Here is a 17,835-nt window from a genome sequence, read left to right as displayed (position 1 = left end):
TTTGGTGTCTCCAGAATGTGTCTGTAAAGTTTCAGCTCAAAACACCCATCAGATTATTTATTATATAATGTAGGATCTGCCCATTTTGGTGTCTGAGTTCAGTGTAGCTTTTTTGTAGCCTGTGGCTTTAAATGCAAATGAGCTGCTTCTCCCTGCCCACCGTTCCTACGTGTGTGTCTGCTTCTCATGCATTGTCAGATAAACAGCAGTCAGTGATAGAGACAGACAAGGATGAAGCTGAAATAAGTCCAAGTAAGTTTATTTGATGTATTTGTGGTGGAGTCTATTCAAGCCTTTCTGAAATGATGAGTCTCACACAAATGCCCTTTGCAGTACACACACACATACGTATGTGCACGTTTACTGACATCATTTGGCCGTGGTGATTATAGTGGATAAGAATTAGATATCGATTTTACTCTCTTTATTACAAACATGCTCTGTTTTAAAAACTTTTAAACTTTTACAATTAATTATTGAGGTGCAGCTGATCACAGAGGGTTGTGCAAAAAATGTTCTGTGGACATGTGTATGGTATGGAGACATGGCACCTGTCAATCAATTTGGTTGACGGGTAAAACTGCACTCCAACGTCAGGTTGCGGTGGGCCTCAAAATCACTTGGATTTGGATCCTATTTTAACGTCAGGAAACTTTAAAAAAGAGACTTGTTGTGTTTCTATCACCCCAATATGACTGTGGACACACAGTTCTGTCCAAATAGCTTACAAAGGTTGATTTTCATCACAGGTGCCCTTTAAATCACAGCACAGATTTCAGAAAAAATTTAATTTCCATGTTCCTGTAAATAAATAGATGTGCATGCGGAAATATTTACTTCCACAACAATGGTCAGTGAATATTGTGATAAACGCTAATATTATTTAATGTGGAAACCAAAATATATGCAAAGAAAGAGATTCTGACTTCCCCAGAAGTTTTACTAACAGTAAGCCCTGAGCAGAGAAAGCATCCCAACAAAATGTAGTGTCACATGCGCTTCATTTGATGTGTCTTAATCTCTCAAACCAACTGCTCCACCTGCATTTCACTGTTTGCTTTGGTGTGGTCCTTATACAAAATCCATTATTTTCTCTCAGCCTCAGTTCCAAGTAATAGTCCCAAAGCAGCCAATGAATGATACATAACCACAGACAGCTGTGACCCGGGTTCAAATGCTGTTTTGCGATTTCATTCACTGCAATTATTAGAGCTAGTAGCCCTAAAGAACTTTGGGTTACAAGTCCTGACCTGCACTTGTCAGAATTAAAGCTTCACTGTAGGAGTGTGAAAAGCCAAATAGCAACATCAGTGGACATTAACTCTAAGGGATGTTTGCTCAAAAATCAATCAACTAAACAGAACATTTGGTATGTGCATTACTCCACAGGGCTTATTAGGTTTACTGGGGTCAATGCTTGGTGTGCACAATACATATTCAATACCGAAGCATTCTGGGATAACATATGGTACTCACGCCCAGGCCCATTTGCTGAATTTTTGGATGACGTAAGTGCGGATGGGATGTTGATTATGTTTGGTTGTGGAATGCGAGAAGGGCCCATGATTTGTTTCAGACTGTGAGAGGTCGGGGTTTCTATAGATATATTGACTTTTCACTTGCCTCATGTTGAATTGCTATCAGCATGACCTCTATATGGTCTGTTTCAGGGCCTCATGTTACAATCTGGTTTCAGCAAATCTTGTAACTTGACTCTATCAGCAGGTTTTTGAAACATGCATGTTCTTCCAGAGTAATGTGCTGATGTGTGTCTCTCTCTCTGTCTGTTTTTTCAGGGCCTTATTTACATATGAGGGAGTGAGCAACAATCTCAAACTCACAGATTCAGGAGGTAAGACTCTGCTTTACAATTTGTTTACTTAGCATTTAAGTTTTGAAAAGATTAAATTGCAAAAATTCCCATTAAAAGCACAGTATCTAAGATTTAAAAAAAAAAAATAAATAAATAAATAAATTTGCCAAAACCACTAGAACAGAGTTATACACTCACCGGCCACTTTATTAGGAGCACTTTACTAGTACCTGGTTGGACCCCCTTTTGCCTTTAGAACCGCCTTAATCCTTTGTGGCATAGATTCAACAAGGTACTGGAAATATTCCTCAGAGATTTTGGTCCATATTGACACGATAGCATCACACGGTTGCTGCAGATTTGTCAGCTGCACATCCATGATGCAAATCTTCCGTTCCACCACATCCCAAAGGTTCTCTATTAAGATCTGGTGACTGTGGAGGCCATTTGAGTACAGTGAACTCATTGTCATGTTCAAGAAACCAGTCTGAGATGATTCTGTGCGTTTCTGACATGGTGCGTTATCCTGCTGGAAGTAGCCATCAGAAGATGGGTACACTGTGGTCATAAAGGGATGGACATGGTCAGCAACAGGCTGTGGCGTTGACACAATGCACAAGTGATACTGATGGGCCCAAAGTGTGCCAAGAAAATATCCCTCACACCATTACACCACCAACACAAGCCTGAACTTTTGATACAAGGCAGGATGGATCCATGCTTTTATGTTGTTGATGCCAAATACTGACCGTACCATCTGAATGTCGCAGCAGAAATCAAGACTCATCAGACCAGGCAACATTTTAGTGAGCCTGTGTGAATTGTAGCCTCAGTTTCCTGTTCTTAGCTGACAGAAGTGGCACCCGGTGTGGTCTTCTGGTGCTGTAGCCTATCCGCCTCAAGGTTCGACGTGTTGTGTGTTCAGATGTGCTCTTCTTCATACCTCGGTTGTAACAAGTGGTTTTTTGAGTTACAGTTCCCTTTCCATCAGCTGGAACCAGTCTGGCCATTCTCCTCTGACCTCTGGCATCAACAAGGCGTTTGCACTTACAGAACTGCCGCTCACTGGATATTTTCTCTTTTTCGGACCATTCTCTGTAAACCCTAGAGATGGTTGTGTGTGAAAATACCAGTAGATCAGCAGTTTCTGAAATACTCAGACCAGCCCATCTGGCACCAACAACCATGCCACAATCAAAGTCACTTAAATCACCTTTCTTCCCCATCCTGATACTCGGTTTGAAATGCAGCAGATCGTCTTGACCATGTCTACATGTCTAAATGCATTGAGTTGCTTCCATGTGATTAGAAATTAGCATTAATGGGCATTTGGACAGGTGTACCTAATAAAGTGGCTAGTGAGTGTATATTTAGCTGACAAGCATACAGTATTCCAAATTTTTAAAGAATGTTACATTCCAGGGAAATAAGCTATTTTACCTAGTGACATGGACTGTGCCATTGTGTCACCATGCTAATAACATCATACACCCTTGATTTTCTAGTTTAGTTTTATAGAAAAGGAAAACAGCAATGATGCTTCAGTATGTTGTGTTTTATTAAGCAGGTCACACACCGGATGCGCCACTCTGCACCACGCCACGGCACGCACATGGCAGTTGAATATATTGCACAGCAGACGCGCACATTCGCATGCTATTTAAAATGAAAATATTCAGAAACTGTTCACTTGCGGCGCCGGTGTGTGTACCTTGATAGAAACCTATGTTTAGAATTCTGAAATGCATGTTGCAGAGCGGCGCTTCTGGTGTGTGACCCCCTGCACAGATCAGCATTATAACAAAACCCTAAATGTTATCGATTTGATAAAACTGCTTCTTCTCCACGTGATCACAACTGGAAGAATCAGAAGCAGTTGACTTTGGCATAATAAAAGCTTCCCTGCTTTGAACCATTCCACTCTCTCATTTCTCATCAATAAGTTTTATTGACAGCTCCAATGATTCCACACTCAGTCACGGTATTGTCAAAATACGCTTTTGTTTTCATTGTTTGTTTGATGAAAAAAATTACATAAGGTGCATCCCGAATCGCATACTTATGTACTATCCTACGACATTTTGTAGTATACATAGAGTAAGTAGTGCAATCACACTAATTTTTAAAAGAATAAGTGCACTTTAAGTACCCGGATGCTGCCCTTATTCAACCATTAAAATAAAGCGTGGACTGTTGAACACTTCAAGCACTCAACCGCTGCTGCTTTGCATAGCGGAAAGGGCGGAGCTTTCAGGCACTGACAAGAGTGATTATGCCGCCTCCTGATGGTGAATGCGATTATACTCCTGGCAGGTATTATTTAGTAGTTTGACCATTTATTTAGCTAATTTGTCAATCGTCAAACCGTCATCTGGAAAAGGTCATTTTCATTAGTAAAAAAAACGGTATCACTTTATTTTGATGGTCCCTTTTAATGCATTGTGTTGAATTTAAGTTACATTGCATCTACATGCCAACTCATTCTCATTAGATTATAAGTAGACTGTTAGGTTGGGGTTAGGGTTTGGGGTTAGTGTAAGTTAACATGTACTTGCAAGTTAATACTTATCAGTTAAATGTCTGGTAAAGTAGTGGCATCAGCAGATTTTAAGCAAACAGTCTACTAATACTCCAATGAGAAGTAATTCACGCAACTTTTAGTCAACAAAATGTGCAATAGGGACCATCAAAATTAAGTCTTACCACAAAAATGTTAGTGTTCTTTTTGGGATGACACTACATTCATGTACTATACTGTTGAGTGTGTAAGTGCATAAGTACATACTGTAGTGCATAAGTGCATAGTGTATAGTGTGCCATTTGGGACAGCTATACTGTGGCTTTAAGAAGTATACTATTCATACTCCTACACAGAATTTCTTGAATTTGAAAAAGATACTGCTTTCCTGGAAACTCAAAACAATGATCGTCTACTGACACCATCAGCTCCTACATAATGTACTGAGCGTGAGCAGGGCTCATGGCACCAGCACTGCATTTTTGAAAAGCTTAGTAAGACAATAAATGAAAATACTTCCAGAAGCAAGGTCACTGCAAACCTAGGCAGTAACTGTCGTGCTCTGTTTGAGCTGCTTTTAAAGCTCAGTCTGAGGGCAATCATGCAGCATTCGCATGTGAAACGCTCCTAAACCAGAGAGGATTACCAATTAAACCAGAAACTGCCAACACCGTTCCTCGTAATGTCAGATGAAGCAGAAAATTCTCACATGAGAGGAGAATAAAGCAGCACCGCTTATTACATCAGAACTGTCCGGTTCTCTGCAGATTATCATGATAATCTGGTGAAAGAATGCAAGCGTTTAGTGGCGTTTACTTTCATTTAGTCAATAATTCATAAGGACACTTTAATTTTTCTCTTTAATTTTTCCCTTCCCCCTCTGTTTGTCTCTTTCTCATCTGCCAGCTGGAGGTTTGACAGAATTGGTTGGGAAATTTCACAACAGCAGGCCCGTGTATGGCCTATGCAGGGTGGGACTGACAGAAACAGGACAACCGCAGATCGTCATGGTCTGCTGGGTAAGTTCACATGAACAATCTGTACATTTATATTCACTGAAATCTCTACCATTTAATTTTTCCATTCTTTTGGGGTGTTTCAAACATGTGTAGCTCTTATAACAAATACTTCTGGATGAGGTCATTTTGCCTGGCTTTGACTGGATGTTTGAACATCACACATAGCTCCTATTGGATGTTGCCATGGGGTGTGAGCCTGAAGTGGTTGCTGATTGGCTGGAGCTGCCACATCATTAAAGAGCCTGTGTTTAAGCACTGGATGTGAGGCTCCTGTTGATGAGACGTGTCAATGGCTTCACTTCACAAAAGAGCTTTGACCTTCAGACTTGTAACTGAAGGAGCTCAAATACAGATGGAGAGAAGCGTTCTGGGAACCTTTCTAATATCCATCTTGGAGCTGGTTGCTGAGGCGATAAGTGGGAATGTTGTGTTTGGGGTCAGAGGTGCCATCTGTAGCCAGTCAGGCATTGTAAAGAGGAGGGGGAGAGTGGACATTCTTGTGAAGCAGACTGGTACTGAGACACATGCATACAGTGCACACCTCTGGCCCCCCGAAAGAGAAGTTGGTAACAAGTTTAAATAGTTTCTATCCTTCTGTATTTCATTCATTCATTTTCTTTTTTGGCTTAGTCCCTTTATTAATCTGGGGTTGCCACAGCCGAATAAACCGCCAACTTATCTAACATATGTTTTACGCAGCGGATGCCCTTCCAGCTGCAACCCATCACTGGGAAACATCTATACACACTCAGTCACACACATACACTACGGACAATTTAGCATACACAATTCACCTATGGCGCATGTATTTAGACTTGTGGGGGAAACCAGAGCACCTAAAGGAAACCCACGTGAACACGGGGAAAACATGCAAACTCCACACAGAATTGCCAACTGACCCAGATGTCAGCTCCGTAGTCAAGAGTGAAGTAAATATATTTATAACATTATAAAGATTTGTTTTGATTTCAAGTATATGTGACCCTGTACCACAAGACCAGTCATTAGTGTCAAGTTTTGAAAATTGAGATTTGTATGTCACAATAAATCTGTAATAAACGAGTTCCCGTTGATGTATGGTTTGTTAGTATAGGACAATTTTTTGGCCAAGAAACAACAATTTGAACATCTAAATCCGAGAGTTCAAAAAATCTAAATATTGGGAAAAAAAAGTCTTTGAAGTTGTACAAATGAAATGTTTAGCAATGCACATTACTAATATTTTTTTAGTTTGATGCATTTATTATAGGACATTTACAAAACATTTTCATGGAACATGATCATCATCAATGATTTTTGGAATGAAATTAAAATAAATTTGACCCATAATAGACTACAATCCCAGTTGTAAGAGCAACAAATAACTTGACTTCTAGTTGATCATTTGGAAAAGTGACAGAAGGTAGATTTTTCTGTTGAATCATCTGTTGAACTGCATCCCAATCAGCACAAATACTACAGAAGACCTATCGGAACCTGCATGGACCCAAGATTCTCATAGAAATCAGTCAAGTTTGGTGAAGGAAAAATCATGGTTTGGAGTTACACACTGTATGGGGCATGCAAGGGATCTGCAGAGTGGATGGCAGTGTTCTCATACTTCTCCTTCTTATACTTCAACCTCCACATCATAGTTCCTGAAAGCAAAAAAGGTCAAGGTCCTCCAGGATTTGCCTGCCCAGTAACCAGATATGAACATTATTGAGCATGTCTGGGGTAAGATGAAGGAGGAGGTATTGAAGATGAAACCAAAGAATCTTGATGAACTCTGGAAGTCCTGCAAGAACACTTTCTTTGCCATTCCAGATGACTTTTTTTAATAAGTTATTTGAGTCATTGCAGAGATGTATGGATGCAGTCCTCCAAGCTCATGGGAGTCATACACAATATTCATTCCTTTTCCACTGCACCATGACTTTAAATTCTATACTGTAGGTTATTTCTGTTAAGTAATGAGACTTTGTCACCTTGGAATTATAAGGTTCTGTCTGCATTCTGAATGATTTTGAGATTTTAAGCCCCAAAGTTTTTGGATTCCATATAGCAAACAGTATGTGTGTAACATTTGTTTTTTTAAATAAAAAGTCTTAAACAAATTTAAAAACATCCAATAATGTAAATAAGTTGTAATTTAACAAGAATATGTCAATAACTCAATTTTGACAAAAATGTCAGATAGAACCTTATAATTCTAAGGTGACGACTTGTATCTAAGCAAAGTCAGACCTTACTGTCCTAAGTAAATATTAAAAAGCCATGATCATGTTTTATTTAGGTACCTGACAAAAGTCTTGTCGCCTATCCAAGTTTCAGGAACAACAAATAATAACTTGACTTCTAGTTGATCATTTGGTCTCAGAAGTGGCTTATATGAAAGGCGAAGGCCTCTAGAGCAGAGTTTCCCAACCCTGTTCCTGAAGGCACGCCAACAGTACACATTTTCATTCTCTCTCTAATCAAACACACCTGAAACAACTCATAAGAACATTAGAAGAGACTCCAAAATCTGAAGTTAATGGTCAGATGAGGGAGACATCCAAAGCATGAACTGTTGGTGTGCCTCCAGGAACAGGGTTGGGAAACACTGATCTAGAGGCCTTCACCTTTCATATAAGCCACTTCTGAGACCAAATGATCAACTAGAAGTCAAGTTATTATTTGTTGTTCCTGAAACTTGGATAGGCGACAAGACTTTTGTCAGGTAGTGTATGTATTTTTGACTATTGCTAAAAACATGCTTGTGCAACATAAGATTGGTTTTGTGGTCCAGGGTCACATATGTTGCTATTTTGACCTTGCAAATGATCAAGCAAATAAATATGTTAAGCAGCAAAACTTCAGTTTGCAGTTTTGATAGTAATAAGAAGTGATTGCACGGTGGATTATGTAACACTGAATAAAAAAGTGTAATGTCATGTACCACATAGTCAAGAACGACAACGCCAAGGATCAAACTTTGAAAGAAGGCTTAATTTTTTCGCACATGATCTGACCACCAGTTGACCTCAACCCTGCTGGAAGTCTTGAGATGTGCTGGAGTGAACAGACAGATAGTCCTGTGCTCCCATATCAATACAAGATAAAAAGATTGATACAACTCTTGATGGAAGTAGACTTTGTGACATTGCAAATTGTTGAATGTGCGCCATAATCAATGCCACCGATGATCCTAAAAATGGTTATTATCTGACCACGAGGAGAACCATGTGGATTGAAATGCTTTGAGATGTGCATTTTTGTTCAATGTGGAGTGTAATTTAAATGGAAACACTCAGGACAGAACAAAAATGAGCTCCTACACCTTTTAAAAATACAGCTAATAGTGTTTTGTTTTTATCACAGCTCTTCCAGTAAGAGTGCTTGACCTCAAGCGCATGTATAGCGATAGTGTCATATATAGCAAAACTCTCACATGGAAGCTAAGCAGGGCTGTGCCTGGTCAGTACCTGGATGGGAGACCACATGGGAAAGCTACGTTGCTAGCTGGAAGCGGTGTTAGTGAGAAAACACGCAGAGGGTGCTCGAGCTTTGGTCTGTGTGGGTCCTAATGCCCCAGTATATTGATGGGGACTCTATACTGCTCAGTGAGTGCTGTCTTTTGGATGAGATGTTAAACCGAGGCCCTGATTCTCTGTGGTCATTAAAAATCCCAGGATGTCCTTCAAAAAAGAGTAGGGGTTTAACCTTGGCATCCTGGCCAGCCCAATGGCCTCTGTCCATCATGGCCTCCTAAACATCCCCATATCATAATTGGCTGCATCAATCTGTCTCGTCTCCACCAATGAGTCGGTGTGTGGTGTGCAGTCTGGCACAATATGGCTGCCGTTGTATCATCCAGGTGGATGCTGCACACTTGTGGTGGATGAGGAGATTCCCCCAAAAATGTTTAAAACGATTTGAGTGTCCAGAAAAGTGCTATATAAATATAAGGAATTATTATTATTATTATTATTATTATTATTATTATTATTATTATTATTATTATTATTATTATTATTATTATTATTATTATTATTATTATTAAAATTGGGGAAGGGACATATCAGATACTAGAGAGCATTTGATTGGTCTGAAGATTTGATGAGAAATTATGAGGTAACTTCAAAAAATGATTCAGAAGTGACAAACTGAAAGCTTTGGATGTTTATGTCTTAAATGTGAATTTTGTCACTGTTTTGGAACATGCTAGCCTATAGATGTCCTTAAGACTAACATATTGTTACTAACATCTAACTTTTTTTTATTCCAACCATTACTTTTTGGTCAACTATAAAACATCTAATGCAAATCAGTGTTTACTTCTAGTCTTCTAGTCTTATCTCTCTCCCACGTGTCCCGCAAAATCACATTTGCTGTCTCTAACAGAAGGGTAACCAGATGGTCACCCTATCACAATATGTGGAGGTTTGATTCCATGTTTATTCAAATAAATTCAGCTTTGGTGAATGTAAAAGATTAGTTTTAAAAAACAATCTTACTAACCCTTTTATTATTGCTGGTGTCCACTGAGTTTCACATCTTGCATGTTTATATTTTGGTTATTTGAACTCTTAAAGGGATAGTTCACTCAAAAATGAAAATTTACTCACTGTTTATTCAGCATAAAGCAGTTTCAACCCTTTATGATTTTCTTTAATTCTGTTAAGCACTAAAGAAGATATTTTGAAGAAATCCGAAAACCTGTAACTATTGAATTCCATTGTATAAAAAACAAATACTATAGAAGTCAATAGTTACAGGTTTCCAGCTTTCTTCGTAAATATCTTCTTTTGTGTTCAACAGAAGAAAGAAACTCAAACAGATTTGGAACAAGTGAAGGGAGATTAAATGACAGAATTTTCATTTTTTGTGTGAACTATCCCTTTACATCTCTTAATTTTCCTCACGGGACTGTAGGTTGTAAGATTTTTGGTAAATTTCGGTCTCTTTGTCTTCATTGCGCAGGTTGGTGATGGTGTGGATGAGAATCGCAGAACTGAATGTGCCAGTCATGTGCCTGCCATCAAGAACTTCTTCAAGGTAAATCAAAAAACAGTCGCCCACGACTAGATGCTTTTGTTTTGTCTGCATTCACATAATCGAGGTCATATAATCACAACACTATAAATGAGCTTGAGGTTCAAGCTTAAATTGCGTTTCAGAAAAGAAGGTATTTTAATAGTGTGCCACCAGTAATCAGGTATTATATACAGTGGGAAGAATTCGGTTATGGAGTGAGAAAATGAATGTTTCTCATCCTCATGTGCACATATATTTGTCTCCTCTTCATGTACAGTACAGCACATCCTGTGTTTGTATGGTCTTGACTATTCTGGTTAGTTTCTATAAGAAAGTTTCTTAGCAGTAGTTTTGGAAATAAATGTGCACTACACACACTGTACACAGAAGACATAGTTTCTCATAATTTAGGTGCTTACAATTGATTTGAGAAATAAAAGCTGTATGCATGACAGTTTAGGAATCTTATAGAAAGCCATCGTGAGCAAACAGATTTTACAGCAGTTGAATATTTCTTATCTTGTAGCTGTTTGCATGTTGCGAAATAAATGACAGATTAAGATTGTTAGACATGTCTTGTCAGAGAATCCAATTCCTCGCAATTCTTCTGTTTCTGCTTCATATGGTTTATGTGATGTTATCTTCCTTTCCCTACACTGTGTTTTTTGTTTATTTACAATTGTGAATTGCATTATGGGATGTAAATCTTTACTCTGTCTACTTTTGATGTTGAAAATTGAACTCTACACTTTAACAAAGTGACTTTTTTATAGTATTTTTTTATTATTTTGACCTTAAAGCAACACAGAGCAAAAATAAAAGCAACAACAACTATAAAGACAGAAAGGAAATGGCAAACAAAACAAAAAAAAGATTTTAAAACCATTGCTACATCAGTTCCTCCAGTATTATACATGGGTTAGCAATGTTACACATACAGTTGAAGTCAGAATTATTCGCCCCCCTTTGACTTTTTTTTTCTTTTTTTAATATTCCCCAAATGATGTTTAACAGAGCAAGGAAATTTTCACAGTATGTCTGATAATATTTTTTCTTCTGGAGAAAGTATTATTTGTTTTATTTTGGCTAGAATAAAAGAAGTTTTTAATTTTTAAACACCATGTTAAGGTCAAAGTTATTAGCCCCTTTAAGCTATATTTTTCTGTAGTCTACAGAACAAACCATCTTTATACAATAACTTGCCTAATTACCCTAACCTGCCTAAGTAACTTGATTAGGTTGGTTAAGCCTTTAAATGTCACTTTAAGCTGTATAGAAGTGTCTTGAAAAATATCTAGTCAAATATTATTTACTGTCATCATGGCAAAGATAAAATAAATCAGTTATTAGAGATGAGTTATTAAAACTATTATGTTTAGAAATGTGTTGAAAAAAATCTTCTCTATGTTAAACAGAAAATGGGGAAAAAAATAAACAGAGGGGCTAATAATTCAGGGGGGCTAATAATTCTTGCCTTAACTGTATGTCTAGGCCCGTGGGCACAGGCAATATGGTGATCTTGCAAAAAATGACAGGGTCATACCTTTAAACTGTTATCCTTCACATTTGACAGATAATTAAAAAAGGGTTCCCAGGTGGCTTCGAAGCCAGCAGTGCTATCAGAAAGAGTGTGTCTAAGTCTCTCTAAATGTAAAGTGTTAGAGAATTCTGAAAACAGAATTTAAAATGTGGTTTTGATGCCTTTTTCCATAGACCCAAAATAATTTTATAACTATCACCATTCCATATTGGACAGCTTTATTAATTTGATGACTGAACCCACGAAGTGAGTCAGACCATCCAAAAATCAGCGATTGCTGGATCAGGGGCAAGGTCACAAGAATAAGCCTTAGAGTAGAATATGAAAATTTCACTCATTTCATTCATTTTCTTTTCCGTTTAGTCCCTTTATTATTCAGGGGTCGCCACAGTGAAATGAACCGCCAACTTATCCAGCATATGTTTCAGCAGCGGATGCCCTTCCAGCCACAACCCAACACTGGGAATCACTTATACACTCTTGCATTCACACACACATACACTACAGACAATTCAACTTATTCAATTCACCTATAGCGCATATCTTTGGACTTGTGGGGGAAACCGGAGCACCCGGAGGAAACCCACGTGAACACAGGGAGAACATGCAAACTCCACACAGAAATGCCAACTGACCCAGCCAGGACTCGAACGAGCAACCTTCTTGCTGTGAGGCGATTGTGCTACCCACTGCGCCAATGTGACACCCAAAATTCACTCCAAAACCCAAAATGTTTTGGACATGACCAAAAGAGATGTCCTAAGGAGCCCTCTACAGATTCACATTGTTACATTTAGAGGAGATGGAGGGCTAGAATTTGTTAAGCTTAACCCTAGAATAATGAAGCTGATGTACTACTTCATATTAACAAAGTGACTTTTATTGACATTTTACTAGTTTTAAGTAACATAAGAAAAAAATACAGAGAAATTAGTCTGTTAAATAACAGAAAATGTACTGGCAATTCATTGCAAGGTTTTTGTAGCGTAATATACACCAAGCCAGACAATAACATCACTTTAAACTATTAAAAATGATAAGGTTAAAAGTTGTTGAAAGACAGATCAAGGTCACATAATGCAATTCAGAAGCATAAATATTCAGAAAAAAAATAAAACACAGTTCACAAAATACAGAAAACTGCTAATTTACAGATATTTTTACATTGTACATTGCTGCTTTATTGAAAAATCTGATTTCTCATAACCTCTTTGCACACTCAAAAAAGGGAAATGATTTGCCTATTTCATATATACTGCATATTTCATATATACTGCATACACATATAAAACCTGCGATGTGAAGCAGCTAATCGGTGTGCTTTTATAATACAGTGTAAAACGGATACAAAACTGACAAGTAAATGTAAGCTTGTATTTACAAGTAAAGGGTTAAAATAAACGTGTGTTTTGTGTCTTGTTTTCTACCCATTCATTTGAATGAATAGGCAGGATATGTAAAACAGCCTCTGACACAGCCTCAAACTGAAAGCACAAACCCTCCTAACATGTGTACAGATGCACTCCTGTGTTTTATTCTGAGATTTCCCTCTTGTAAATGGTTTCCTTCCTTCTCTCGTATCTGTGAAGTTATGGCAAGCAGCATGGTGCCAGCTCTTATTGTATTAAACTCTTCCTCCGGTGTCATGCCCTATTGTTCTCCTGAAGAACGAGTCGTGCCGCTGACAGGCATCACGCAGCCTTACTGATAAGAGCAGAAATTAAGAATATCAAGGGAAAGGTTAAAAGTGTTTGTTTTATTTTTTTATTATTCTTTTAGCATTATGGCGTCACAGTAGCATTGTGGGTAGCACGATCGCCTCACAGCAAGAAAGTTGCTGGTTCGAGCCCCGGCTGGGTCAGTTTTCATTTATGTGTGGAGTTCACATGTTCTCCCTGTGTTCGCGTGGGTTTCCGCCGGGTGCTTCGGTTTCCCCCACAGTCGAAATACATGCGGTATAGTTGAATTGAACAAGCTAAATTGGCCATAGTGTATGTGTGTAACTGCAAGAGTGTATGGGTGTTTCTCAGTGTTGGGTTGCAGGTGGAAGGGCATCCGCTGCGTAAGACATATGCTAGATAAGTTGGCAGTTCATTCTGCTGTGGCGACCCCTGATTAAAAAAGGGACTAAACCAAAAAAAAAAGAATGATGTTTTAGCATTAGTAGCTTTTATCAAGTTGTATGTATCTTATCATATAAGGACGTGTATGTGGGTTTATTTACTTCACCACCCAGATGATGGTGCTTTAACATTCCCATATTTTATTCATTATTATTTTTTCCTTTTTTTGCTTGCATGAGATCGTCAAACATACTTTATATCTGGGATGGTTTTTAATGCCTTATAAAGACATTACCCGGTCAGCTCCCCAGGCATGCCAAGAATGCTGTTTATTCAATTCTCTGTGTTTCTCTCTCTCTCTTTTGAGATCGACAACCTTTATGACCTTGTATTGTGTCGTTCATCCGCAGTATGTGTGTGTGCATCTGAAAAATGTCAGAATGAATGGATTACAAGTGTCTTTTTTGATATTCCCATTTGGATTGAGATCTTGTTGGGTTATTTCTGTGTTGATTGATGGTTGTTGAAGTAGATGAACTTTCATAAGGTCAGGAATGAAGTTTTATAGCGTGGGAGAGGCTGAGCCCCCCCAAACCAACTAGAGCACATACTGTATGGGACTGGACCCCGTTTAGCCATAAAATCAGACGGCCGGAGACAAGCTGTCACAGGCATTTACAGTGTTCTGTCTCAACGGTCCTGCAGTAAATTAATGATAACACTTTCTAAATTGGGATTGAGGGATCTGCGAAATCTCCAGTGTGTGACAAATCCACAAGTCACAGATGAAAACCTTTCTGATTCACAGACAGTCCACAGATGCCTTTGCTTATGTTAAAATAGTTAAGAGTTCTGTCACTGTTTGCTCAGTTATTTTGTTTAAAAAAACATTATCTTCTTTGTGATCCATGGAAAAAGTAATAATTAACTTTAGGTTGAGTAAATGCTGACGTAATTCACATTTTTGGGCACACTATCACTGTTTTCAGCTTGTATTAAATGTGCAGTATGTAAGTTTAACGCCTAATGGTTGAACTAGGTATTGCGCTCCTGGTTAAAAACACATGCAAGAGCAGGTTGCCAGATTGACGACAGCAACTGGAGTGTGCCTGGCTATCGATCCTAAAGGCTGTTTTAAGTCATGTTCTAAATAAAAGCAACAGCACTTGATAGAAGGAATATTTTCATATTAAAAGGTTTGTCCCAACCAACACCTCGAATTGAAATATTAAAAACGGCTTTTATTTCTTGCAGCTGAACAACAGAAAACTGACAATGATCACCTCATGTGCTTTATTTAGTGTTCAATGCTAATAATGTGGGTCTGAATGTCATTTCACATGAATACTGAAAGCAGCAGCAGACAGTTCACCTGAGGTAAAATAAACTGTTTGAAATTGAACTTCAGAACTGTGCAAGCCAACACATATGAGTGAGTTAGCATGTACATTTACCAATGTTAAAGAGGTTTAATATGTACCAATTAGATTATAAACCTTCCCTTTTTGTAAGGTGAGTGCAATTTCTGAGCTTCTGAATGACTGTATTTAAATTTTTGTCATGCTGCGTCTGGTGCAAACAGCCAAATCACTCCATATCTCTTCACGTAGCGTGTTGATAGGGCACAGGTTTACAGTGAGTACGTTTACGTGGGCACCAATAATTTTAATGTGATTAAGACAATACTCTGATTAAGAGTTAACCATGTAAACAGCGATTTTTGATCAATTTAATCTGATTAAGGTCATAATCGAACTAAAGAGAAATTGAATTAAGACATGTGGAGTATGCCGATTTTAGTCGCATTATTAAAGTGCAGTGCAGACATGTAAACAACTTAGACGAACTATTACCGTCATTATAGGACTTTTCGTCGCGTTTTGCGTCAGGATAGTCCACACACACACGGCTGTTTGACACTCTCTGCACCAACCGAGTCAGTGCAGACCACAGACACCTGCATCGTGAAATGCGGAGGTTTTTTTTTCTTCCATTCAGCATGCGGTATGAACTTCCATTAAGACAACACTCTTCCAGCAGTTCATAGTTGCATCCAATATCTCGTTTGTCACGGGGGCATGCATGAAATGATCCTGAATGAAAGTGAAAGTGCCAAACTGCAGTTAAAGTTGACAAATTATAAATGAAACACCTGAAATTACATGAAACTCCAGAGGAAATGATAATAGCGTGATGACGTGATGATATTAATCGAATTATGTGCTATAACATGTAAAACGGGATCATGAAAGGAACATTCAAAAAGCAACTCATGCAAACGTCTTAATCTTATTATTGTCTTAATTAGATTAAGGCAAATCATTCGATTACTGATGTCCATGTAAACGTAGTCAGTGTAACCTGCTCACCTAATGTCTATGCTCGTAATATTATTTGCTAATAAATAACCTCATGTGGAACTGTGAATCTGAATCTCATTTTGGAAGCTGTTACTGTGATACAACTACTTTGAAAATCGTGCAATCTCAACTCTGCATTAAAGGGACCAAAACAAAGACAGACGTTCCAGCATGTAACAGGCATTTTCAAAGCAGAATATCTGACTTTAGCATTGTTTTTTGGATAAACAAGAATGTTCACTTGGCATGTTTCTTAAATATCTGCAAACATATTATGGTATTTTTATGCTTTAGAAGAGTTAAAAACATACATACAGCACCTTTAAGGTATAATTGTGCAATGGAAAAAAGGTAAATGATTCTAAATTCAGATGTATATGGGAACTGAAACATATTAAGCTTGTCCAATTTGACTACTTCAGATAGGGGATGGTATGGCAAAGGTCCAATTTCATGATAAAGTTATTTAAGTTGGCAGGTGTTGTCAAAAGTGGGCAAACAAGACATATTAAAACATCAAGAGTCTCCTTCATCTTCATGTGATCTGATTGACCAAAAATGCATCTTAACGTAAATAAGGATTCAGAGATCAACAACACACGTTTTTTTTCTGATATCTAGTCCAGGCCTGGTTTTCAAATACACTCAGGGATAGGGAACTAAATCAAATGTAAAATCCAATTCTTTTATCAGAGTGTACATCTTGGCTTCTGAGATGTGCCTTCAGCATATCAGTAACAAGATGAGCCACAGTGCAGTCTAAATCCCTCCAGTTACTCCTCCCTACTTTCTCCATTTATCACTCACACTTTTTATTGTCTCTTCATGGCGAGTCTGTGCTAGTAAAGACTGTCATGTGTACATAATGATTAGTCAGTGCTTTAGTGCTTCAAAACAAATGTAGGACTGTTTGCTTTTGTAGAAGGGTCATCAAGGAGGATGTTTGATTTGCAGCAGTCATCAGCGAAGAGCATTAATACCAAAAGATTCACACAAAAGGAAATGCAGCACCTTTTCATTTTGCATTAATAAAACCAATTTAATGTTTAATCTATTCAAGAGTCTAGGGTTTATTTTTATGTTTTTGAATTAAGCCTGCATTCTTCAAAAGAAATAAATAATTAATAATACAAAATAAAAATAAATCAAAAATAAAGATTGGCAACACATCACTATCTCCACTAAGAGTGAAGCCAATATATCGCAAAGATGGCTGCTGATATCTTGCACTGATGGCTTAATTTGGAGCCAGAGACTGTGCAGTAGTAATTAAGAAATTAATATCTTAAAAAGCTTGAGCTTTATTTACATGACAACATATCTTTTAGCAAGTTTACATGGCAGACTTTGTAAGTAAAAAACTGAACACTTCACTAGCGAGAAAACAGTTAAACAGAGCATCTGCAACGCAAGGATAAAGAACGAGCCTCCTCCATTCGGCCTCTTTACTTTTTCTTTACTTTACTTTTACTCTTTACTTTACTCCTTTACTTTCGTGGATAAGCAAACTGTGTTGTATGCACT

At 38.0% G+C, this 17,835-nt stretch overlaps 1 protein-coding gene across 2 annotated transcripts in view; it reads left to right on the top strand.

Annotated features, from left to right (window-relative positions):
• Positions 1-17,835, top strand: part of si:dkey-40c11.2 (drebrin-like protein A) — an 84,987-nt gene that overhangs the window by 36,754 nt on the left and 30,398 nt on the right. For both annotated transcript variants that reach the window (XM_056458196.1, XM_056458195.1), the window contains exons 2-4: positions 1,797-1,852; positions 5,238-5,350; positions 10,295-10,369. In XM_056458196.1, the coding sequence (XP_056314171.1) occupies positions 1,797-1,852; positions 5,238-5,350; positions 10,295-10,369 (244 nt within the window). The remainder of the gene's footprint in view (positions 1-1,796; positions 1,853-5,237; positions 5,351-10,294; positions 10,370-17,835) is intronic.

The sequence above is a fragment of the Danio aesculapii genome, chromosome 5, assembly GCF_903798145.1.
Source record: "Danio aesculapii chromosome 5, fDanAes4.1, whole genome shotgun sequence".
Taxonomy (NCBI): domain Eukaryota; kingdom Metazoa; phylum Chordata; class Actinopteri; order Cypriniformes; family Danionidae; genus Danio; species Danio aesculapii.
The sequence above is the reverse complement of the archived record's forward strand: the minus strand, read 5'-3'. Positions and strand labels throughout refer to the sequence as shown.